We start from the raw sequence: 24,381 nt of genomic DNA, 5'->3' as shown, positions 1-24,381 counted from the left end.
TACAATAAAAACATTAAATTAACTTATCACTACACCAGATGCTTATCGTAAACTCATAAATTAAATGACTAAACCATGATCTAATTACATTTCAATGACATGAATACCAAAACACACAATAATTATGTAATTGCGCAATTTGCGTTAGAATTATCATGCCCTGATCCAACTCGTTCACTCGTCCACTATCTTTTGTTTCCTATGTTCATGCGTGCACTACTCATTTACATATTTATTGCGCCTACTGCTGCTAATCATAGCTTACAAAAACTATGATTCTTGACCATCTGGATCAAAATATCAACAAAAACACGATTTAATTTATACGCAGTTTCGTGCAAGCATTGCAATCATACATAATTTGTGCAATTATCTGATTCAACCCGTCTTTTGTATCTATGTTCATACATAACCTATAATTATAGCAAATTTAGGTGTAACGCGCAGGCAATGATTCACGCATTACGCGTGACTCGTGCAATTGTGTAATGATAGGTTATGAATGAGGTTATGATGTTTGTTCAGTGTAAATACAATGTAACTTTCTCTAAAATATGTAAAATGTGTAAAATATGTAATATTTTTGTGTTTATGATGGAAATATTTTGTTGGAGTTCATTTAAACCGCATTTTATCGATTTATTGACCTTGGCTCTTGTTCAATGTTAAAAACAACTGATTAAATTACTATTTAAAGTTTTTTAAACATTAAATATCGCTAAATACCCAAATTATTCTCTTTTTTCTTTTTATTAATTTTTTAAAATTTTTATTTTAATTTTTAATTTTTTTTAATTAAATTTATTTCTATTTCTACGTTTACATAAACTGTTTCCGATTACTTACTGATTACGACCGTGTGGGGCAGAGAATTTTGTAAAGTGAGAACTCGTAGGACCGAGGTCAGTTGACGCTGATAGCCGTGACAAGTAAACACCATCGAAGCTCAGTCCACGAGCATTTCGCATGAAAACACCAACATAGTTTCAGAATTCTCAGACTCAACATGTACAACTTAAAGCATGCAACGTTTCTTTGTTTAATATATTTTTGTTTGCAAACACATGCGTTGGACTTGACACATTTAACTGAAAATGCAACGGTAACAGCACGTAAGTAAAAAATATAATTAATTTAAATCATTTTTGAAACTAAAAATAATCGCAGGATTTGCAACAGAATGCATAACGCCTAATGGAGAAAGAGGAATGTGTCTGGAATTAGCAAAATGTCCAATTTTTGCGAAAGAAAATATCACTCCACAACATTCTGCGTATGATTTCTTCAAAGCTTCCAATTGTACACCAAGAAATGCTAAATTCATTAAAGTGTGTTGTGGATCAAAACTAAATTTTAATTCGCAGATTCGTAAGTTTTTTTTTTATATTTAGAAAAAAACATGATTTAGTCTTAAATTTCAGCTAAACAACAACATAACATTGAAGAAGAATTTTCTGCCACATACCCATTACCATCAAATTGTGGTAAACAAAAACTTCTTTCGTTTAGTCAAAGAATTTTCGGGGGAGTAAACGCCGCCATTGGTGAATTTCCTTGGATGGGTCGATTGATCCATCGTGATTCACATGGTGCAGTATCTTATGGATGTTCAGCTTTTTTGATCCACGAACGTTTTGCTCTCACTGCTGCACATTGTATGAATGAAAAGTTATTAAGAATTTTAGGACCTATGTAAGTAAAATAAGATATAGTACCAAGTGGTTAAACGGGAGATTTAGTCATGAGATTTATTAAGAGCGAATTTTAACCACGTAACGGTTACGCTCCACTCCGTGGCTAAAGTCCGTGACTAAAGTACTTTAGTCACAGGTTTGGCTTTCCGTGTTTAAAGTACCACTTTTTGTGTTCCAAAACAGTAAAAAAAACTAGCGCATGAAAAGTGGAAGTAAAAAAATTAAATTTACTAGAATTAATTAAATAATTATTGTGTGTTTAGTTTCGAAATAGTTCTTGGTGATCACGATAGTTCCACTGAAATTGATTGCTCCGATCGTGCAAAGAAAAGATGCGCACCACAACCACAAAAACACCGCGTTACAAAACCAATGGTTTATACCGGATATGACACAACCACTGGAAATCACAACAATGATATAGCATTGATTCAACTTCAAACCCCAGCGGAATTTACAAGTACGAGTATTTATATAATCACATAATTACTATAAAATTTAATAAATTAATATTTCTAGATTTTGTTGCTCCGATTTGTCTCATGCATAAACCCAGCGAAATCGATCTCTTCACTGTCTCAGGCTGGGGACGCACGGAAACACTCGAAGAAAGCAACATAAAAATGAAACTAGACCTTGACCGCTTCCCACTGAACCAATGCGTGAATGTTTACAAGAAACGTGGAGTGTTGCTAAAGAAGAAAAACCAGCTGTGCGCTGGTGGATTGAAGAATAAAGACACATGCACTGGAGATTCCGGTGGGCCATTAATGGTGGAAAGTAACAACACTTGGTATGCGGAGGGTATTGTCAGTTTTGGTATTGGGTGTGGTCAGGAAGGTGTACCAGGAGTTTATACAAATATTCCTACGTATGTGCCATGGATCAAAAAGGCCATTGTGAAGAGACTAACACAAGCCAAAAACAAATTAATCAAGAAAACAAGAAATCCACAGGATCTTAGAATGTAACATAACCTATAAAATGCCAAAGATATAAAAGAGTAGGGTACGCACGTGAAACGAACAAATATGATTATATATGTTTAATAAATAGTTTCTATGAATTAATATCAATAATTGATTGTTTTTGTAAATGTATTGCAAACGATTAGACCAGATTTAACTGTGCTACTTGATTTGCGTCAATTAATATCACATTATCGTTAATTAACAGGATTATACGCTGTTGATGGTAATTCCCAGTAATTCTAATATAAGTTACAAATTGTTCAGGACCGGATTTAATATTATAAATAAAAATATTTTAAAATTAAAATTATTTTATTTAAAAGAGAATATTTTCTATTTAAATTAAATATTCGCAATGTTTTAACTTGAAATATTTAAGTTTTGAATGGAAATTTTATATTTTTTTGATTTTTTTATGTAATTAGATCATAGCCTGATTTATTACACTCATTCCGAGCGGAAACTGGTTTGACCAAAACTATAAAACCACTAAATAAGCACTAAAACAACAAATAATACAATTCTTGGAGAGGATGTGGCAAAGCTGTCGGTTGTAAGTAAAGTCGATCGAAAACTCAGACGCACTTCAGACATCAAAACCTGCAGAACAAGAATTTTAATCATGAAAGTAAACGCGTTTTTACTTGTATACATAATTTGCGTTGTTGGTTGTTACTCGGAGAGTGATGAAACGGAAAGTGCATTAGAACGTGAGTAGATTTTACGATTAAAAGAAACAATGTGTTTTAAATTATATAAATTATATAAATTATACCACTTTATAAAATTTATCACTTTGTTTATCATTTGTTAATATAGCTAATGCGTCATGTAAAACCCCGAATGATAAATCAGCGCGATGTATTTCGATTTACGACTGCCGCGTTTTATATGACCAGTTGACGAGTTCGAAACAATCGACAATTGATTTTCTGCGTGCTTCTGATTGTGGTGTACATGAAGAGATTCCACTTGTTTGTTGTGGTGAAGATGCTGATTATGATGCTGAACATCAACCTATTGAACAGAGGAATCGTACAGTTAACATTTCCACTCGTACAGGAGAAGATACAGAAATTCATCTTGGTTCAAGATTTGGTGGAGGAGATGATGGTAGAATATATGGAAGCAGATCCCAACTTGCAGGAAGACATGAATGTGGATATATGGTAATATTTAGCTTTTTGAGGTTAAAAAAATGTAATCTTATTTTTATCATATTTTTGATAGGATCAAGACAAAATCCTCAATGGAATCGTGGCGAATATGGATGAATTTCCTTGGATGGCTTTACTCCAATACAAAAGAAGATCAGATGGTTCTAAAAAATTCCTCTGTGGAGGTAGTCTCATCGGAAACAGATATGTTCTAACAGCTGCACATTGTGTTGTTGGAGAAATTGAAAAAACGCATAGATTGTAGGTTATGTTCACTTTCAAAAAATATTTATTAAATTAATTTGATTTATTTCTTTAAAAATAGAACTGGAGTGAGGTTAGGAGAATACAATATCCTAGAAGAAAGAGACTGTTTCCGTTACGGGAACTATGTGGAATGTACTGATCCACCCCTGGATGTAGGAATAGAAAGAGCTACAGCTCATGCGCAATTCGACGAAACACGCAAAGAGAAACCCAATGACATTGCTTTACTACGTCTTGATCGAGACATTTCCTACACCGGTAACTACTAAACACTAATTACCCATAACCTATATTTAAACATAACATAATCTTAATTACAGTTTACATCAGACCAATTTGCCTGCCATCTATTTACGACACAACACCAGTTGGTAAACACCTAACCGTCGCAGGTTGGGGACGTACCGAATCAGCAAGCGCCAGCGCTGTAAAACTAAAACTCCGGGTACCCATGACCACAAAAAGATACTGTCGTCAGGTATTCCGTAAAGCAGGTGCAAACATCCGCGATACCCAAATCTGCGCTGGTGGAGTTCAAGGCCGAGATTCCTGCACTGGAGATAGTGGTGGACCACTAATGACAGTCTACAACGACAACTCAGAACAATGGTACATCGAAGGTATTGTTAGTTTCGGCACCACCTGCGGCACAAAAGGCTGGCCGGGTGTTTACACCAAAGTGAACGCATACCTCGACTGGATCAATGAGAATTTATAAATTAATGTATACAGAAATAAATGATTCATTGTCTCATTTGCATAGCGTGCTTCCCATTCATTTGATGCTCGTAGTCTATAATCTCTCAACGAATTACGACCTCATCATTAGTTATAAGCATTCGTATTCGGTTGTCTACAGTTAGATAGTCGCAGACCTTGCCGTCGGAATGTACTCGCTGCTTGTGGTGGTGGTGTTGTCGTTGGTGACGTACCATGTCGAGTGTAAATACCACGTTCAACGTATTGAGTGTATTCGCGTGACTGAATGTCCAATTTATGATAAACTACTTCAATCACGTCCGAGTCACAGTGAGTATGATGCCGTACGTGCTGCGCATTGTGGGTTTGACCATATGATTGAGAAGGTGTGGTGTCCTATTACTGTGGAGTTACCTAATGATGAAACATCCGAGATTGAAACTAGAGATGCTTCTAATCATCATGAATTATTATCTAAACAAAAATTATTCCCGAATGCCACTGAATGTGACACTGGAATTGAACGAAGATTATATGGAGGTGTTGTTACTAATATAGATGAATATCCATGGACTGCATTACTTTATTACCGGAAAGGAAACACATGGGTTTCCAAATGTGGTGGTAGCTTGATAAGTAAGAGGTATGTCCTTACAGCAGCACATTGCATATTGAAGAGTTTGGATTATGTAGTGCTTGGAGAGTATGATACTAGGAATGATACAGATTGTGAGTATTATGATGAGAAGCACATAGAATGTGCTCCGAAACCTTTGAAGATAAAAATTGAGAAAATAAGTTTACCAAGTGAATGGCACGCGGCAAATCGAGAGGATGATATTGCTCTCTTGAGATTAGACCGGGATGTAGAATTTAATGATTATGTGGCGCCTATTTGTCTTCCACCAAAAAATATGAAAGATTTAGAAGTTGGTACTAAGGTTGTTGTTACCGGATGGGGTCGAACTGAAGAAGGTAAGTTATTATAACCTTAAAAATTGATTTTTATTATTTTATTTTTTTAGAATCAGAATCTCCTTTGAAGAGAGATGTTTTTTTACCAATTGTAAGCAGAGATAATTGTTCTATCGCCCAAGGAAAGAAAATAACCAACAAAATGATCTGTGCTGGTGGTGTACCAGGAAAAGATGCATGTTTCGGCGATTCAGGAGGTCCTTTGTTTTATCTTGACATACAAGCTGAACATTGGAAATTGGTGGGTGTTGTGAGTTGGTCTTTGAAGAACGGCTGTGGTAACGCTGGTATACCAGGTGTTTACACATGGGTACCACCTTATATCGACTGGATTTATAAAACCGTATACTAATATTATAAATGTTTTAAAATAGAATATAATTAAATGACGTTTTTTACTTTTGACAAAGAAATTTTTCTGACATAAACGTGTCAAAATTTCAACCGAAATTGCAAGCGTAAATTTCCAACATATTTCCTTTCAACTAGTAATATCATTCCCCAAAAACATAAATTCGTACATAAACGCACAAGATCATAAATTAATAAATTAAATGATGGTTAGTGACTCGTCCAGCTCGAGCGGATCCTCATCATCAGAAGAGAAACCCTCTTTGAAACCATCTCTTACCAATACTACTAAGTCAACTAATCATGAGTGCACACCATATGCACGTATGGTTGCGCGGAGACATGGTGATGACCACACTGATTCCGCACAAAAGAAGAAGAAGAAACGGTCTATAAGCGTAAATTTGGCAAACTGCCGTTATGACGTCATACGTAAAATCACCGCCCAGTTTGGGTACAAAGACTCTGGAGACGCAGACAACTGGAATCTATACTGGACAGATTGGTCTATATCCGTAGAAAGATGTAAGGATATGAAACGTTATCAAAAAATCAACCATTTTCCTGGTATGTTAGAAATCTGTCGGAAAGACCTACTTGCCAGGAACCTCAACCGCATGCAAAGGTTATTCCCAAAAGACTACAACTTCTTCCCCAAAACCTGGTGTTTACCAGCAGATTTAGGTGATGCTTTAGCTTACAACAGAAGCAGAAAAAACAAAACCTATATCATAAAACCAGATGCAGGAAGTCAAGGTAAAGGTATTGTCCTAACCAAGTGTCTCAAAGACGTGAACCCTACTGAAAGAAGCATCTGTCAAGTTTACCTCTCACGTCCTTTTCTTATTGATGGATATAAATTTGATCTACGAGTTTATACTTTGATATCTTCCTGTGATCCCTTAAGAATCTACGTGTATCGTGAGGGTTTGGTCCGTTTCGCAACCTCAAGGTACAAGGAACCCACTAGTGTGAATGTATCCAATATATTCATGCATCTCACCAATTACGCAGTAAACAAACATAGCCGTACCTACAATCAAGATACAGAAGCAGGTAGTAAACGGAAGTTGACTTGGTTGAACGCTTTCCTCAAGAATTTAGGTTATGATGTTGATAAGCTATGGAGGAGTATTGATGAGGTTATTATTAAGACAGTCATCAGTGCGTATCCTATCTTGAAACATAGTTATGTCGCATGTTTTCCTAATCATGATGTAATCCCTGCTTGTTGTGAACTTCTGGGAGTGGATATCATTTTGGACCGGAAGTTAAACCCGCAATTATTAGAGGTTAACCACTCACCAAGTTTTCATACTGATACTGAACTAGATTGTGAGGTTAAAGAGTCTTTATTGACGGATATGTTTGCCATGATGAATTTAGAACGGTGTGATAAAAAGAAAATCATCCGGGAAGACCGGAAGAAGATCCGGGAACGCCTCCAGGGTTTAAGCACAAGCAAAGATGGTCTTTCTAATAACCCATCACTAGGTCTACCAAACTTTAGTGAATATTATAAACACGAGATGATCAACCGCGGGGATTTCCGGCTTGTGTTTCCTACTAATGACCATACCTATGATAAATTCTACCATCAAGGTGTTAGTAGTATTTATGCAACCACACAAGCAACTAAAGCTAGAATTACAGCCCAGAATCTCATGCGGGAAGAAATGTTAACAAAAGCTAAGTTGGAAGCAGAGAAACGAATGGTTAACCTTCGCCCACCTACAAAACCCTACCGAGGGGGATCACCTCCTCTGCCTAATGCCATATCATCACATGTATCCGACACCAGTAAGATGATCCGGATAAGACCTTACACATCGGGTGTAGGTTTGAATTCTTTCGAACCTCAGGTCATAGTCGAAGCAGAAGAAAACGAAAGATTACAAAGATTAACTCAGAGAGACTTCCTGGTGAGGAATAATGGTCTCCTGGAACATATTTACTTCTCTATGAAAGTTAATGGTACCCTGCGTAGTCAAGACGAGAAAAAGTATGCGATTTTTGATAAAATGAGAACATCAGGTGATCAAATGATGAAAGGTCCTGCTATTTCTGATCTACTTGAAGGTATACGTTGTTCCGGAGCTACCGTAGCAGCTAAATCCAAATCAGTGGATAAAGGTGAAAAAGGTGATGCTCCACAAGCAAGAAAATCACATAAATTCACGAAATAATAACATTGTGCTTGTCCATACCATCAGTATTAAAGTCAAAATAAATAGTCTTGCGTTTAATTTTAGTTTCACTCGATTCGTAATAATTTTGTTTACCGAACGTGACATTGAGGTTCAAGATGAGCATGTTAACATGATAATCTTTGCAGAATCGTGTATGCTGTTATTAGGTTTATCTCACGTTGTGCAAAGTACATTGCTCGTTTGGAATTCAAGGTTGACTAGTTTACTGGTAGCAGATCCGGGCAAAAAACAGTAAAATACGTGAACACAACAGTTAACTAGCGGGCTCTGTCGCAAAATGTGTTGTAGTTTCATTTTGGTCTTGCTGTTTGCTACATGCCTAGGTAAATATATATTTTATTAACCATAAAATGTAAAAAATGAAAATTTTTAGAAAGTGTAGTATCAAGTGATGAAGATTTTCCTTTTCCAAAAAAATGTGGAATACAAGCGTTTGAAGATAAAATAATCCATGGGGATTTAGCTAAGATTGATGAGTATCCATGGATGGCCCTGTTGAAATTCCAAACTGAAGGTGGGGCTGGTTATGGCTGTGGTGGTGCGTTAATTAATAAGAGATATGTTTTAACTGCTGCGCATTGTGTTGTTGGGAAGTTTGGTGCACCGTAAGTTAATTTTCTCCAAAAAAAATTTCGAAAAAATTAAAAAATAAAAATTTTGAATTTTAGTGTTGAGGTTACACTTGGTGAGACCGATGTAGATTCAAAAATTGACTGTGAGCCAAAACCAAAAACCCCTGTATGTGCGGATCCTCCACAATTCATAGCAATTGAAGAAGTTATAAAACACCCTGATTATGTCAAGGATTCTCCTCAAAAACTTCATGATATTGCTTTGATACGCTTAAAATCAGAACCAACATTTAGTGGTAAGTAAAGTTTTAAAATTTAAAAAGAAAAAAATTAAATTTTAATATTTTTAGATTTTGTTAAACCAATTTGTGTCCCCAATGAAAACATCCAAAAAGACATCTTCAAATCAGCTAACAAGTTGGATATCGCCGGTTGGGGCCGTACCAAACACAACCCACTAAACAAAGTCAAAAGGAAAGCCGTGGTACCACGAATAGAAAACGAAATTTGTTCCCAAAATCGAACATATAAAATCGCCGAATCTCAAATATGCGCTGGTGGAGGATTACAGGATACCTGCTCAGGTGATTCCGGTGGACCCTTAATGGGTCTACACTCTGAGGAAGATGATCTTATCTATTATGCAACTGGGATTATCTCATTTGGAAGTAAGATGTGCGGCGCTGGTATCCCGTCAGTTTATACCAACGTCGCAACGTATTACGATTGGATCGTAAAAAATATCAAACCCTAACTTGGGCATTCTAACCTCTAAAATCTAGTGTAACTGGATATGTGAATGAGAACAATCGGAGAACAGAATAAAGTGTAATATTTTACGTTTTATGCTTGCTCATATTGCGAGCCAACAGGGTATTAAAATACAAAACGTTTAATGTTCTAGTTTAAGGGCGCCTTAACTGTCCTCACCCCAATTTTGGGCCTAGTGCACAATAGGGAATGGCCGGGGAGTTTAAGTTTAAGCCTCGTGTTTAATATTCGTGATTTGACATAGTGCAGAGAAGCGTTTATGCGGTTTTTACGCCTTTTTTCCTTTTCCTCTCCTGCGATGGGGTGTGCCTACGGTTGGACCCCTTGTTCATTCGTATTTCTTATGGTCTTACGCTCTTTTCTTTGCTTTGTGATGCGTTTTATATTTCTCGCCGCTATGGCTAGTAAAAAAATGCGCGCCATGTGAACACGCGGACAATAAAAAGTGACGCGTATCATGGGTGATAAATTCGCTTTTGACAGTTCGATACCGGCGAAGGAAGCGAGTGATATATGCGAAATTTATACGTTATGCGTGCACACGTCGCGTCGAATGTGAATCGCCGCTTTCGCGATGGTTAAAAATGCGTAATATTTAGTTTAATGTCGAACAATATTTGCGAAATGTTTACGACGCGCAGTTTATGGACTATTGTGTGACGAATCATAACATTTTGAGTTATAGGTTATGTTTAAGGTTAACGGATTTCGTTTAGGATATTTTAGAAGCAAAAAAAGCAAAATTTAATAAACAATTTTTTTATTTATAAGAAAATATAATTTTAAAACAAATTATTTTGATGTAATTTATGCTCGTTCATAAGGTGCTTCATTGTTGTAGTTACCACTGTAATCAATTAGTAATCAAATTAGTTTAATTTAAATTTATGATTAAATTTTGTTAGTTAACTCACCCTGGTCCATAATTGCAAGTGTACAACTTGGCGTATGGATAAGAAGGCTGGGTGGTGTCGTAGAACGAAATAAAGTCACAACCCACCAATTCAGATTTGCCCCAGATCAGCTATCAACCAAAATCATCAACATTATTATGATATTAATATAAATATTGAAAGTATAAAATGTACCTGAGTGTAATGACCAGTAACACCACCATTGGATTGATTTGGATAAATGAAGTTCTCGTGTTCGTTGTACCAGGATCTGCAAGCCGCTGCCCAATCTTGACCATCGGAAGGAGCACTACTCCAGCTGATGTACAGATTTTGACCCACCCAACTCCAACGATCTTTAATATACAAAACAATAACATTAATAAATGATTTAATTATATTTAGTATAAAATATTAATATTACCATCGGATGCAATCACGTGGTTCATCACACAGTTCTCGGAGACTTTCCTGCCTTCCCATGCCAAATTGTCGTCAAAGCTGACCATGTGGATGTTCTTGCCGCGGGGTTGGTTGGGAACGGTGCCATTGAGGATCATCTGACGGTATTTGTTGTGTTCGTTGATGACGTCTCTCTTGCCTTGTTCGGAAATGCCCCATTCTGTGCAATAAATTTAACAAATTAGTAAAATATTAGAAAATTAGTGGATGTAGAGGGTTTACCGTAGATGTCTCCACCTGTGGGACATTGGTCTGCTGAGACATTTACTACGGCAAGAGCGCAGAGGACCAAGATGGCGAATACTTTCATTGTGATGATTGTTTTGTTGTTGGTGTGTTGACAAGGTATGATTTATCAGTGAGTTTCAAAGGCTTTATATACTCAAATTTGAAGTGGTTGTAGAGATTTTATCATATTTTAGGTACTTAATAGTTTGTTGATTGTTTAATCAATTATTTAATCATTTATTTCTATTCTGGTTCATTTTAAACTCAATTGTATGATAAAATTAAAATTTTTGTATTTTTAGCATTATTTTTGTTAATTCTAAAGTGGGTACTTATTGAATTTCACAGACCAAATACCCACTTGAAACGCGTTGCCAAAAAATGAAATTACTCATAAGTGTTTATTGATTTTAATCATTTTTTTATAATTAGTATCAACACAAGTACGTAAATAATACTTAAAACACTCCACACGTGTATATATTTTATAAATTAAAATAAAATTACGCACGAGTTGCAATTTTAATTAATAATCAAGTGTTTACCAAATACAAACAAAAATATAAATAAAACAATTTCACATTTTAATAAATTCATTTTATTTTTAAACATTAACGACCACTTGACTCTCTGCCACCAATTAAAATCCCAGTCGCTGTTTTTCCCGAAACCCTCCAGCCTTTGTCTTCTCTTATTGTTTGATTTTAAGATAACACACAAAATTTTAATACCTTTAAAGACCTTTCTCCGACATTTCCTGCTCGCAAACGCTTCCCACTCTTCCGCTGTAGTGTTTTTTCCCGCAGCACCCGCGCCGAAAAACACTTAGGAAGTATAAATTATAGAAAAGTCGTGCTCGCCGCCGCCGGGTGTTTATGATCATTAAAGCGAAACAATAAAATTTTATCGTCGGCAATTAAGCGCGACCTCGACGCGAGACCGCATTTTAAGCGCGCCCGCGCCCTTATTTTTCACCGGAGCGAAAATAATAAGCTCCAATTAGTCGGACATGGTGTCGGCAAAGCTGCGGGAAAACCACAAGTACAACTTTTTAGACACGCAACCACCAAGCGAAGAAAAATAAAAAGAAAAAACACCCGCAAACGCATAAAAAGCAATAAGGGTGAATTATAGTTTAACGAGGGTGCAAATACAATAATAAATTAAGTGCGCAAAGTAAAATATTTATTTATTTATTTATTAATACATTTATTGTACACATTTTAGGTTTTCGTTTTCAGTCGTAATTTTCCGCCTCAAAACTTTAACAATAATTCCAGATTATCTTCCTCGTTCTACAGCATTCGAGTATCCTCATCCTCACAATTACCATCCCCCGATATACGCTCGACTAGATTTAAGCATATTTATATGCCGGGCATCGGGAAAGCTCGCGTTCTGCATGTTTGGCTAAACGAGTGCGCGCCGCATTAAAAATAGGATTTTCCCAAGTCGCTCGGCGTCGAATCACCCTAAAGTTTTAAGAATGTTCTCTAAGCCTGTACAAATATGCAAATATTCAAATATACGCACACAACTTGTATGCTTAAATTCTACAAACCACAAAAATAAATTTATTAGGATTACTTTATCTTGAAACTAATAATAATTAATTTTTTTGAGGTTATAGAAGGTTATGAATTGAGGTTATGATAACAATTGAGGTTATGTGATACATTTCAACAAGAAAAAAAGAATAAAATAATAAGGGGACTATGGAATGTTGTTCTTTTGTTTGCTTCTGTGACAGATTGATATTGTGAGGTTATGAGAAGATAAAACCGGAAATAAAAGTGATTCGTTACACTGCTAGTCTTGTACTAATCTCTGAGATGTTCATATTGTTCAGAATCATCAAATGACAATGATTATGAAAATTTTGATGGTTATACAAGGTGTTTCAATAAAAATACACACAAATATTACACACATGTCATGGAATTCTTAACTTCTGCCAACTTGAGGGGTGGTTCTGCCCTCTCGTCCCATGTCATTACATCTCATCTCATCCCATCTTATAAGAACACACTCGATGTCATCCGTTCATCTGTCTTGTCCTCCGTCTGCGCTGGCTTTTGTCTCAGCCGAGTTTCTTGTTGCGCTGTGTGGCTTTGTGTGTGGCAATCTTCAATCTCGATATCCGGCCGACGACGTTTTCACTTACTGTTATTGTCGTCGGCGTGGCTGCGCGCATTATGGAGAGGCATAAATCCGAAATATGTCTTTCATTGCCTTTGATTGCGCGTTTTGCTTTCGTTTTGCGTGGGAGGCGGACGCAGACCGGGAAAAACTTTCTCTGACGGCAAGAAAACTCCGCTTCCATTGTATCGGTGACAGTCGCTGTTGTTTTTATGGACATGCTGGGTAGTGATATTGTTTTAGCCATTGTCATTCCGTAAACATTTGGGAGGAAATAGAAAATGAGGAAAAAAATGTTTATCTTGTCATGTTTGTTTTTATAACGTTATAACTTTTGACATTGAAATCGTAAAACGGTAAATTATACATCATTGGAAAGAGGATTTATTGTAGATTCACCAAACTGAATTGTAGAATTATATAAAAAGTAATTTTTGAGAAATTTACAAAACTTTGGCAAAACTATTTTTTTAGTTTAGGTATTTTTAAACAGATTATAACTTTTGATCGAAAAGTCGTATAATATTAAATTATACATTATTTAAAAGAGAATTTATTGTAGAATTTGTGGTATTAATTTCAAATATATTTAAAAATTAGTTTTTAAAATATTACCAAAAATTAACGAAAAACCATTTTTGTGTTCTTTTTCTCTGACTTCTTTTTTAAAACATTGTATCTTTTGATATAAAAACCGTAAAATATTGAATTATATATCAAACGAAAGATAATTTAATATAAAACCGTCATCAAAAATTTCAAGGTGTTCCAAAAAATAGTTTTTCCGTAATTGACAAAAATTAACAAAAAAATATTTTCCCTCACTTTTTCCCATTTGTAACATTACAAAGCATTTTCTCCATTCCTCCTTGACCAAAGCATGTCCCTAGTTGTTAGAAGTTTGTCGAGTACAATTGCAGGCGTTGTTATTATAGTTCCTGACTAATTGCGCGTCGCTAACGTCATTATTTCGCAATCGCACTCGACGGTCATTAACGGTAAACGCGGACGTGGAAAACGTTCGATTAACGGCGGCTCGCCTTCGTCCGAGCGCTGAGCACTTGAGACCGTGGGTCTATTCAACTGGACATGAAGAAGTCCCAAGCTCCCGGGCTCGAAAAGTCCGAACACTCTGCAAACCCCTCGAGGCTGAAGGCCTGCGCGCCTCACTTCACCCATGATGAACCAGCCTTCGTTTTTCGGACAATCATCGTTATAACAGTCGCATTGTTCTCTTGATTGGAACATCCGCACTTTACGCCCACCCCAAAAACCCAAATCAATGAATTTTTTACAAATAAATTCAAAAAACCTAAAAACTAAATTTTAAACACCCTGTATATTAAAGTTAAAGTAATGTAGTTATTTGCAATTGCAGCATAGTTTGGATGCAATGAAAGTATTCCCAATTCGACATCCTTTCATTTTCCACTTGCGGCAATTCCGCCATTGTGAGCTTTCCAGAGCTTTTCCAGGGCCCAGCCTCTCCGGTGTTTCTTATTTCGCGGTCGTAAACTCGTATGTAGCTCTTGTGTTCAAGTCTTTAATTTAACTTGAACTCTGTGTGCTTCCACTTGCTTGTTATTTACTTCTATTGGAACTTTGAACAATTGCAACAATGAAAGAAATTAGATTTGGACACAAACCTAACCTCAAAATACTTTCCAACGTAAATTCCTTGTTAATCCACGGTCCACGGATAATCCGCAATAAATTACGTGGACATTGATTTGTAAATCCAATTAATCTGTGTTTTAAATACAATTAACTAAATTAAAATTTTAAATTTCAGTTTTCAGGTGCAGACGCAGAAAAAAATTTGGTGGATGCGCCGGGAGTTGGGGGTTGGGGCATTAAAATAAAAATACAAATATAACTCTCCCCTTCGATTCATTTCGCGATCCGACGTGAGTGCAAATACGAGTACGACGCGAATATTGTTTGTCGAGTGGGTAGTGGCCGTGTTCGGGACGTGCGCTTCTCGCTTTGCTTTGCGTTTTATTCGGTCGCGTCCGGAGCCCCGAATTTACGAATCGTACGTGATTAAAAGGACAATGGCGTCGAGACAATGCCTGATTGACCGGCACCGCAGGAAAGCGCTCTGGCGACCATCGCGAATACGAAATGTCCTCTCGTCGATCGCAAAGGACAAAAAATTTAAAAATAAGAAAAAAGTTTTATTTCCATTACACATCAATAAAACACGAAAAAAATAAACATTTTAAGGTTAGAATTTTTATTTTTATTTTCCAGACGAGATAATCGCCATGGGTTTAAATTACACGTCCAGCAATTGGAAATTAGGCGTGCTTTTGGGCTTTTGAGCTTTGCGCCCCGATGGACGCGCCGCTGGCAGGCGTCATACGACACATATTAATGGCGGCTGGGGCACCGAATTAAAAACAGAAAAAACAGCGGGTGCCACGCATCGCAAAACAAACGATATCGAGCGCGACCGTTTAATACTTTGCGAAATCGTTTCGTGTCGTTCGTACGCGTATAATCGCGTTATCTGCAATAATAAAACACTATTTGAAGAGTATCCCGCTGGGAACGCCAGCGCGTTCGCTCGCGGAAGGGTTACGTGTTGGTGGATGGACGCCGATTGCCGCCGATGATAACGTCCGGCGTCGCTTTTATTGCAAATTGCAAATTGGACAATGGCGTTTAATTATTTGCCAACGCACGTAATGTCTATTGCTATTGCTATTGCCTCCAACATCATAATAAACGATAAAAAGTCGATAATTAAAGTTAAAAATGTTTTTTTGTATGTTTGGTTGCCTAGCGTTACTCAGATGTGTTAAATCTGTTAAGTTTCATATTGGAAAACATTATTAACGCTTGTAAAACAATAAAAAGTCTATTTTTAAGTTAAAAATGTTTTTGTGTATGTTTGGTTGCCCAACGTCGTTCACATGTGTTAAAGCTGTTATGTGTTACACTGGAAAATGTTACTAATACCTACTTGAAAAACCATAAAAAGTCTATATATTAACCTAAAAATGTATTTCTGTATGTTCGGTTGCCTAGAGTTACACACATCTATTAAATCAGTCAAGTGTCATATTGGAAAACATTACTAACGCTTGTAAAACGATAAAAACTGGATGTTTTACGTTAAAAACTTATTTCTGTATATTTGGTTGCCTATAAAAACTCACATATGTTAAATCTATCAAATTTCACATAAGAAAATATTACTAAAGCTTGCAAAACAATAAAAAGTCTATATTTTAACCTAAAACTGTATTTCTGTACATTTGGTTGCCTATCATAACTCACATATGTTAAATCTATCAAATTTCACATAAGAAAATGTTACTAAAGCTTGTAAAACAATAAAAAGTCTATATTTTAACCTAAAACTGTATTTCTGTATGTTTGGTTGCCTATCCTCACACACATATGCTAAACCTGTCACGTGTCACATTGGAAAATGTTAATAGTGATGTTATTAGAAAGGGTTATTTGCTTTGCGTAAAGGGTGTCCCACCGTGATTGCTTCCAGGGGTTGAACGCCATCTTAGGCAGTAGACGCGTGTCGAAATAGGAAAGATTGAGTTTCGGCGGCGTTATTAAAGTGACGTTTCTGCTTCATCAGCGCCTTTATTAGTTATTATATTGTTTGCTTGTTTGCGTTCTCGTTATACGCCGGTTTAGGGTTCTATGACGTTGTGTTTTCTCATCTCCATCTGGAGTACTATACGCGTTTGCGTTGTGGGGTGAGGCGGTTTGTTGCTATCGCGCGACCCTTTCGCTACGCACGCATCGCATTATAATAACTATTATGACGTAAGGGGTGAGAGCCAGGAGACGGGTGCTTGCGATGGCACATTGTGGCACATAAATAGCCTAATTTTGGATATTTTGGCGCTCAAATGGATGTGATAGGCAATTTGCCAAACAAGAAGAAGTGTGATAACAATTTGCCAACCCTTAATAACACACCCTTTACGCATATATAACGTAAATATTGTTTTTACTCACATAGATGGCGCTTGGCGCTGGATGACAGTTTTTATATTTATAACCTTAAAATTTTAGTTTGGCACCCTTTTATTTACTCAGCACGCAATCGCTCTTATTAAAATCAAAAGGGTGCACTGCTTTATGACACGCTTTAACTATATATAAAGGGGTGAAAGCTGAAAATGTGCTTTTTACTATTTTGGCCTAATTTATTTACGACGTGCCATTGAAAGCGCCAAAGGAAATTAAAAGCAAGTGTAAAACATAAAATAAGGGATGGTGGATGGTATAAAACAAAGCATGAAAGGAATCTACATTTACAATATGAGTTTAGGGGATGAAATGGGGTTGGCACTTAATTAAAATATAAATTTTGACATTTAGAGGAAATTTAAAGTTTTTTTGGGATTTTTGAGGTTAGAATATGTGTCTTGTTAAATATTCCAGCTCCCGTTTTGAGCCTCTTGATAAATTCGCTGCAGGGGATGATCAGTTCGTGTCTCGGACCCTCTTCGACGTTCGCAATCTGTACTCCGGAGGGGAGCAAACTGGAACAAGCCACTACGCACTCGACACGGTCCGAATGCAATATGTCCAAAGTTACGAACGTGCGTTGCTAAGCTTAAGGGTGGATAAAAAGGGAAGCAAATACAGAACAACCTCCACTGATGGTGACTAAGAATAAAAAAAGAAAGAAAGAAAAAGAAAAAAATTGAGGTCAACGAGTATTGAGTTAAGGGGATGGATGATTTATACAATACATATTTAGGTTATGTTAAAGAATAAGATGTTAACGAACTTTTATAGAGATTTTATAGAGAAACAAAAAGTGTTGAGGGCTAGATTAGATAAAAGGATGAAACTGGATGAAACTGACCGATGGTCAGCTCTCGGGTTGCTTTTGAGCTTTCGGTCCATTTGCATTAACTAATCGCTGGGAAAAGGAGTCATTTAGAAAGGTTTCTAATCGGCTTTGTAGGTATTTAATCATGTGGATAATGTCCAACCCTAATGGACCTTAATATCAACTTAAAAACTATTCAAACACTCTGTATAAAAAAATTAAAAAAATCTATAATAAAAAGATGAATCGCAAAAATTGTGGGTAAGCGCATAACTCAACAACGCCAGTACCAATTTGGCCAATTTTTTTTTTAATATGTTCGTTAAAGTCCAAGGATGGTTTTTACGGCGAGGAAAATTTGAATAATTGCCGGGAAAACCTTAAAGACAGCCCTTTTCTATAGGATAAAAGTTGGCATTGAGATTCAATCACAGTTATAGTTAAATAGTTGAATCCGAGATGGCGCGCTGAAGTGCGTTATTAGCTATTCTTTATATAATTAATTTCTTTAAAATAAAATTGCCAATCTTATTGATGGAATTGACACATACTATGTCTAGAACAAGTGAATAAAAATAAATTACATTTTTATTAAACACTCGCGGGCAAAAGTTAGTTTTTTTAATAAAAATTGTATTTTTTGTGATGGTATGCAACCAAATATACACAATTCATATATTTACAATTATGGATAAGATTTTGAAGATGAAGATGAGACCAACCCGATATAATCTAATTCATTACGCTCGGAATTAATTTTCATCAGCCGAACGATTTGATTAAATTACACAAAATTTAATTACTCGCAACTAGCGAGGCCTTCCGTATTCATGAAGACATAAACATTCCTCGTTTCTAAGCCGCGCTCATCATGATTTCCACAGCGGAAGACACAGCTTTGTGCCCGTCATATGTGTGTGCCGGTTAAGTGCTCGTGATAAATACGAGCACTACGCATCGATATTGTGGAATTCCAGCGGTGGCGCGTCCCTTTCGCATTCGTCGCCTACCCGACGTCTTTATACCTCAATAATCTGGCTGTGGTATCATATTGTTTGACGGTCTCCCGCCGATGACTTATGCTCAGCTTCCTCACTACATCACACGGATTGATGAAGAGAGATGAAACGGATTTTAGGGTTTTAGGGTTAGGAATGCGCTTTGTATTTTATCTAAAAAAAAAAAAATAAGAAAAAAGAAAAAAGTTTAAATTTAATTCAAACATTTTTCTTTAGTTTTATTTTTATTTTTAGATTTACGTATGACTTTGTAAATCCTCACGTTTTCTCCTGAAAAAAGAAAGAAATTTACACGTAGCATTATTTAAATCGACGCGGATCTCATCTCAGTGTCTCAGTGTCTCGATTTGCACGAAATGTCTGCGATGTATTTTCCTGCGGTCTAAATGATCGCGACGTGCGGCAAACGCTCGCCAAATGTTCGCAAATGTTTCAGTCGTGACGACGTCGAGCTTTTTTTCCTCTTCGATTTCAATGTGTTCATTTTATTCATTTACATTTTCCGACACGTTTGCTCAGCGCAGACAAGAATCAGCAGTCATTTCAAGAAATGGGGAAAGTTTCAGTTTTCGCTGTCACCGCCGACAACATGATTTATATTTCTACTAAGGTTGTGTAGATAAAAATAGTCTTTTATAGGTTAAATCGTTTTTCAAGGTGCAAAAGTCATTTTTCATTTAAATCACTTCCGTTTACTTCCGTATGTATTCATATATGCAACACATTTTACAATATAAATGTATATCTGGTTGCCTATGTTAAAAATTATATGTATCTCGTTAAAACTTGGAGAGTAGATGAACACGTTTGTAGATTTATTTAAAAAACAGTACAGGGAACGTAAAAATAAAGAAAACTTTCACTAATTGCATTCGTTGTTTAACGTTTGTATCTAATTAAAAACTTGCAAAAAAGTTTTGCACGCGCGTGTTTTATGCTTATTTATGCGCGTCGCTTTGAGCTTTGATATCCTACTCGTGTTTGCACTTTGTGCGTCGCTGGAAAAAAAAGCACGTCCGCCTGTAAAACAAACTTTTGCAAAGTCTTGCCGGCGTTTTTATCAACTCTCAACGACGCTAACGAGAAGAAATCTCCATGACTAACTTAATCACGAAGCTAAATACGTTTTCACTCGAATTTTGAGGTTAAAACATACAAAACAACCGCGTTTTCTTTTATATTCGATATTTTTTACTTTTTGTATTCTTTATTTGTTGATGTTTGACTTTAAGTTATTTCCACTTTCTTTGAGTCTGTCCGAAAACGTACAAAACGTGTAATGGAATAAAAGTTTGCCGAGAGAATGTTGTGCGCAGTCGTTTTTCACGTTTAATGTAAGAAATAAAAACCGCCCGGAATGAGCGCGGAGAGAAAACGAGAAAACACTCAGTTACTTATTGGTTTTAATTAGAATTACTCGCGCGCAGAGTGTAAATAGACGTTTCACTTTGTACCTTGTATTCATGAAACACCAGACGTGATGAATAAAGTGCCGTTTCTTTTGTGGAATATTTTTAAATTGAATTCTTTTAAAATTAAGAAGAAAAAAAACACTGAAAACTTTTAATTATATTTTATTATATGCAACACACCATGAACGTAGTGTTACATTGGTTGCATACGTTAATAATTTACTTGGAATAAAGAATAATGTGTTTAACATGTTGCCTACGTGTGTAAAAGAAAACGAACACGAGCATTATTAGAAAACACAGCGGTGGTGCAGGCCCGATTGGGGAATAAACAAATAGATCTCTCGTTACATCATTTATTACCGCTAATGGATCTAATGCTGGGGGACGCCAGCCAGATTGCCGCCACAGGAGGAAAAAAAACGCGCGCCATGGACGGGGAAAAAGGAAGCCGAAAAAGATAAGTATTAAATACACACTTTGCTAATATCCTTCAAGCCAGGCAAAAAAATACGCAGCCCAAAAGTTAATTCGAAATGTATGCTTGTTTTGTGCTCAGTGGCAACATACAAAGTGTTTCGGAAACAAAAAAATTATATTACCAAAAAATACATAGAATAATTTCTAAAACACTCTGTAGATGATGAGTGAAACTGATTTGTGACTGAAATGTAAGCGGATTAAGTGTGCGGATGTGCGTAGATTAAGACCAACCAAATGTCAACCAGTCAACCAATCAGAAATGAAAGAAAATAGATGAAAAGACTTCCTATCATTAATTAAATAACTCCCAGCAAGTTTTTATAACATATTTTTACTTTTTATGTATTTATACTTAGGTTAGGTTATGTTTTATTAGGTTAAGTGTCGTCTAGTCACTTCATTAGTCCCGATACACTCGCATTGTTTGTCACACAATAGTTTTCAGTTTAAATTGCATTTCGTATTCGGTTGGCGTCCACGCATTCAGTGTTTTGCAACGTCAACGAATTTGTATCGAAATTGCGCCAAAGTGACGGAAATTTACAAAAAATAAAAAATAAATAGACATACAGTGTGTTTATATTTACCACTATTGTAATTACTGATATTACAAATTAGTGCCTATTAGGTTATGTTGTGTAACTGTAGTCATCCATCTTGGTATAATATATGAGTATGTTGTGTTGCTGTAATTCAAGGGGTAGAACAGCACTATCTGTTTAATACATGCATGTGAATCACTCGGGAAGCTGAAGGGAAATAGTAAAAGCGGTGGAAACAGACAACTAATTAGATTATACGGCGTGCACGGTTGAACTCATCCACACTATTCACATTATTCACATTACTCGTATTATTCAACCTCCAACGCACACTCGCTGTTTGTTGGGTGGTATAACTTAAATTTTCTACAAAAAAAAATTTTTACGTTTTTATTTAAATTTGGTTGAAAATCGTTTTAAAAAGCAATTAAAAGAAGTATAAAAGAAAGTCTAATCCAGCCTAAAGTCCTTAATTCGTGAAATCCTTAATTCTAATTCGTAATTTGATTTGATTTGTTTGTTACGGGGAAAAATCAGGACGTATCGAGTTTCCATGCAAATACTCGATGATTTATCCTCTCTCCCTCGTTTTTTTCCTAGTCGTATTTCGACCTCAATATCGGAAGTGCCTCGGCATTCGTTAAGTGAGCGTGTGCAATGTGCAGGAACTCGAAGGAGTCGAGTTTCTAAATGAGAGGGAGGCACCCGCTCGCAATTATATCACCAGCGAAGCATTTTTCATTAATCACCATTGTTCCGTTGATTTTTTTTCGTTTTCCATCAATGCGAAATCATTAATATTAATTTACGGATCTCCAAAACCAAGTATGCGTTGATTCCTTCAATAAAACACGTAATTTTTGAAAAATCAACTTTTAACATTTATGTAACACCCTGTATGTAATAATTTTTAAAATTTTAATAGTTATTAGTTTATTCCCGAAAAAGATAAATACAATAAAAATTAAATCAACAAAATCTATCAAGCCGTTTTTGAGTTATAAGAGTTGTAACTAACAAAACAGGTTTTAAGCTACTAGAAAGACGTCAAAATGCGAATTGATGATTTTAATGTTAAATTGTGGTTATGTTGGTCACAGTGGAACAATAAAATGTGTTGGCGATGCAATATTTTGCTTTCATCCCTTTTTGACCACCAATGTGTGAAGTGCGAAGACATCCGAGGGTGCAATGTGAATTTAATTACAATAAAATATAATTCAGCCTCCACCGCGTTCGTTTAATGTTCGTCGGCATGGCGCCGCGTGCCGCAACTAGTTTAGGACCTACTACTACTCGGGGGGCGGCAAGAAAAACAGAATATGTGTATGCGTGTGAGTGTAGAATCGTATCTGCCTTGTTAATGTGCGCGCCGGCACCGCAGAAACACGTAACACGTCGACATTGGAAGCGGCGTGGCGGCGGCGGCGGTGGCGGTGTATTTACAACTTTATTGGGCTGTTTGCACCCGGGTTTAATTACCGCCACTCACCAAATATACCTAAACACAATACTTGAAAAATCTCTCTAGTAAAATCACAATTAATATCCGGGGGCGGTGCGGAATGCTAAAAAATGATAATTTTTTGCGTTTTGCGTTTTTCAAGTATTGTTTTCGTAGAAATGCGCGTCTGGATGCCTCCGGGTATCGATGTCGGGCGAATTGCAATCGGCGCGCATAGTCAACGACCGCCGCCCCTATAACATAACGGAAATTTTGCGATTTGTTTTGTTTGTTGCACGGTATGCGCGGTATGGAATATGCACGAGTGTTGATTAACAATAAGAAAAAGCAGGCGCACGCGGCGGCGGCAACGATGTGGCGATGGTTTTAATTAAAAGCGCCGGAAAAATAACAATGGCCAAAATTACCTCGGTGCTAGTATTGCCTGCATTAAACCACAAGCAAAACAACCAACATGCCAAATTAGACTTCCCACATTGCACTGGAGAAGGATAAAAAGTATACATTGGGAAAAACAAGTCCACAATCATCAAATTCATACTAATTAAGTATTACTTATAAAATTTGAGCTTAACAGAGGTATTTCGGTATTTTAAAAAAATACCGGTTAACCGAAAAAATACCGGTATTTTAATGTACCGATATTTTAAAATAGCGGTATTTAAAAAATTATTTATTATATATGTAAGGTTGCGTATATGACCATGCACCAGCAACATGCAGAACACCCAGTGGATATGGAGTCACATCACTGATGGGGGGTTTTTCTGTTTATGTCAGCGACTTGCGTCGCTGTGCATGCGTCTCCTAAGAAATAACTCAGACTCGTGCTCCGGCATTCGTTGTAAACTGTTCGCAATTAAGATCCGATCGCTCTGTATTATTGAATAAAAGTAGTAAAACCGAAACAACATTTCGTAATTCTAACATATATCTAAAACAATGTTTTAATTAAAAAATATAGATATTAAAAACTAAAAATAACGGTATACCGGTATTAATACCGGTTTTCGGTAAACCGGTATTTTCGGTAAACCGGTATTAATAAAATTATTTTTTTATTATCAAAAGAATATTCTATTGAAAAAAAAAGATATTAAAAAATAAAAATAGCGGTATACCGATATAAATACCGGTTTTCGGTATACCGGTATTAATAAAATTATTTTTTTATTATCAAAAGAAAATTTTATTGAAAGAAAAAATGATATTAAAAAAATAAAAATACCGGTATACCGATATAAATACCGGTATT

General features: G+C 36.2%; 4 protein-coding genes across 4 annotated transcripts; 3 read left to right on the top strand and 1 right to left on the bottom strand.

Annotated features, from left to right (window-relative positions):
* Positions 1 to 899: 899 nt before the first annotated feature.
* Positions 900 to 4,843, top strand: LOC135800829 (uncharacterized). The gene is made up of 10 exons (XM_065314159.1): positions 900 to 1,112; positions 1,168 to 1,368; positions 1,422 to 1,692; positions 1,958 to 2,154; positions 2,214 to 2,662; positions 3,159 to 3,375; positions 3,485 to 3,834; positions 3,896 to 4,083; positions 4,148 to 4,347; positions 4,410 to 4,843. Exons 1-10 carry the CDS (start codon positions 1,007 to 1,009, stop codon positions 4,805 to 4,807), a joined length of 2,577 nt encoding a protein of 858 aa, XP_065170231.1. The 5' UTR covers positions 900 to 1,006; the 3' UTR covers positions 4,808 to 4,843.
* An 86-nt stretch (positions 4,844 to 4,929) lies between these two features.
* On the top strand, positions 4,930 to 9,735 carry LOC135800828 (CLIP domain-containing serine protease HP8-like). The gene is made up of 6 exons (XM_065314158.1): positions 4,930 to 5,763; positions 5,814 to 6,112; positions 8,578 to 8,647; positions 8,698 to 8,929; positions 8,993 to 9,192; positions 9,247 to 9,735. Exons 1-6 carry the CDS (start codon positions 4,977 to 4,979, stop codon positions 9,648 to 9,650), a joined length of 1,992 nt encoding a protein of 663 aa, XP_065170230.1. The 5' UTR covers positions 4,930 to 4,976; the 3' UTR covers positions 9,651 to 9,735.
* Positions 6,112 to 8,360, top strand: LOC135801379 (tubulin polyglutamylase TTLL6-like). Its single transcript, XM_065314848.1, has one exon. The coding sequence runs from the start codon at positions 6,318 to 6,320 to the stop codon at positions 8,298 to 8,300; it is 1,983 nt and encodes a 660-aa protein (XP_065170920.1). The 5' UTR covers positions 6,112 to 6,317; the 3' UTR covers positions 8,301 to 8,360.
* A 675-nt stretch (positions 9,736 to 10,410) lies between the features above and the next one.
* Positions 10,411 to 11,384, bottom strand: LOC135801380 (CRISP/Allergen/PR-1-like). Its single transcript, XM_065314849.1, has 5 exons — positions 11,245 to 11,384; positions 10,985 to 11,182; positions 10,756 to 10,916; positions 10,582 to 10,691; positions 10,411 to 10,514 (listed from the first exon to the last, which is right to left on the bottom strand). The coding sequence occupies exons 1-5, from the start codon at positions 11,330 to 11,332 to the stop codon at positions 10,475 to 10,477; spliced, it is 597 nt and encodes a 198-aa protein (XP_065170921.1). The 5' UTR covers positions 11,333 to 11,384; the 3' UTR covers positions 10,411 to 10,474.
* Between the last annotated feature and the right edge of the window lie 12,997 nt (positions 11,385 to 24,381).

The sequence above is a fragment of the Atheta coriaria genome, unplaced genomic scaffold (assembly GCF_025399875.1).
Source record: "Atheta coriaria isolate IRGN ID8LTWV9N9 unplaced genomic scaffold, Caltech_Dcor_3.1 hic_scaffold_10_pilon, whole genome shotgun sequence".
NCBI lineage: Eukaryota > Metazoa > Arthropoda > Insecta > Coleoptera > Staphylinidae > Dalotia > Dalotia coriaria.
Note: the sequence above shows the minus strand (reverse complement) of the source record. Positions and strands in the feature narration are given on the sequence as shown.

What these genes read in the sequence shown, in the direction of transcription:
- LOC135800829 (XM_065314159.1), top strand. Translation starts at nt 1,007, where the DNA reads ATGTACAACTTAAAGCATGCAACGTTTCTTTGTTTAATATATTTTTGT. An exon ending in AAATTTTAATTCGCAGATTC is followed by an intron (nt 1,369 to 1,421) that starts GTAAGTTTTTTT and finishes CTTAAATTTCAG; the next exon opens with CTAAACAACAACATAACATT. An exon ending in AACCCCAGCGGAATTTACAA is followed by an intron (nt 2,155 to 2,213) that starts GTACGAGTATTT and finishes TAATATTTCTAG; the next exon opens with ATTTTGTTGCTCCGATTTGT.
- LOC135800828 (XM_065314158.1), top strand. Translation starts at nt 4,977, where the DNA reads ATGTACTCGCTGCTTGTGGTGGTGGTGTTGTCGTTGGTGACGTACCAT. An exon ending in GCTGTTTGCTACATGCCTAG is followed by an intron (nt 8,648 to 8,697) that starts GTAAATATATAT and finishes GAAAATTTTTAG; the next exon opens with AAAGTGTAGTATCAAGTGAT. An exon ending in GTTGGGAAGTTTGGTGCACC is followed by an intron (nt 8,930 to 8,992) that starts GTAAGTTAATTT and finishes TTTGAATTTTAG; the next exon opens with TGTTGAGGTTACACTTGGTG.
- LOC135801379 (XM_065314848.1), top strand. Translation starts at nt 6,318, where the DNA reads ATGATGGTTAGTGACTCGTCCAGCTCGAGCGGATCCTCATCATCAGAA.
- LOC135801380 (XM_065314849.1), bottom strand. Translation starts at nt 11,332, where the DNA reads ATGAAAGTATTCGCCATCTTGGTCCTCTGCGCTCTTGCCGTAGTAAAT. An exon ending in CCACGTGATTGCATCCGATG is followed by an intron (nt 10,917 to 10,984) that starts GTAATATTAATA and finishes TGTATATTAAAG; the next exon opens with ATCGTTGGAGTTGGGTGGGT. An exon ending in ACTTGCAATTATGGACCAGG is followed by an intron (nt 10,515 to 10,581) that starts GTGAGTTAACTA and finishes AATTGATTACAG; the next exon opens with TGGTAACTACAACAATGAAG.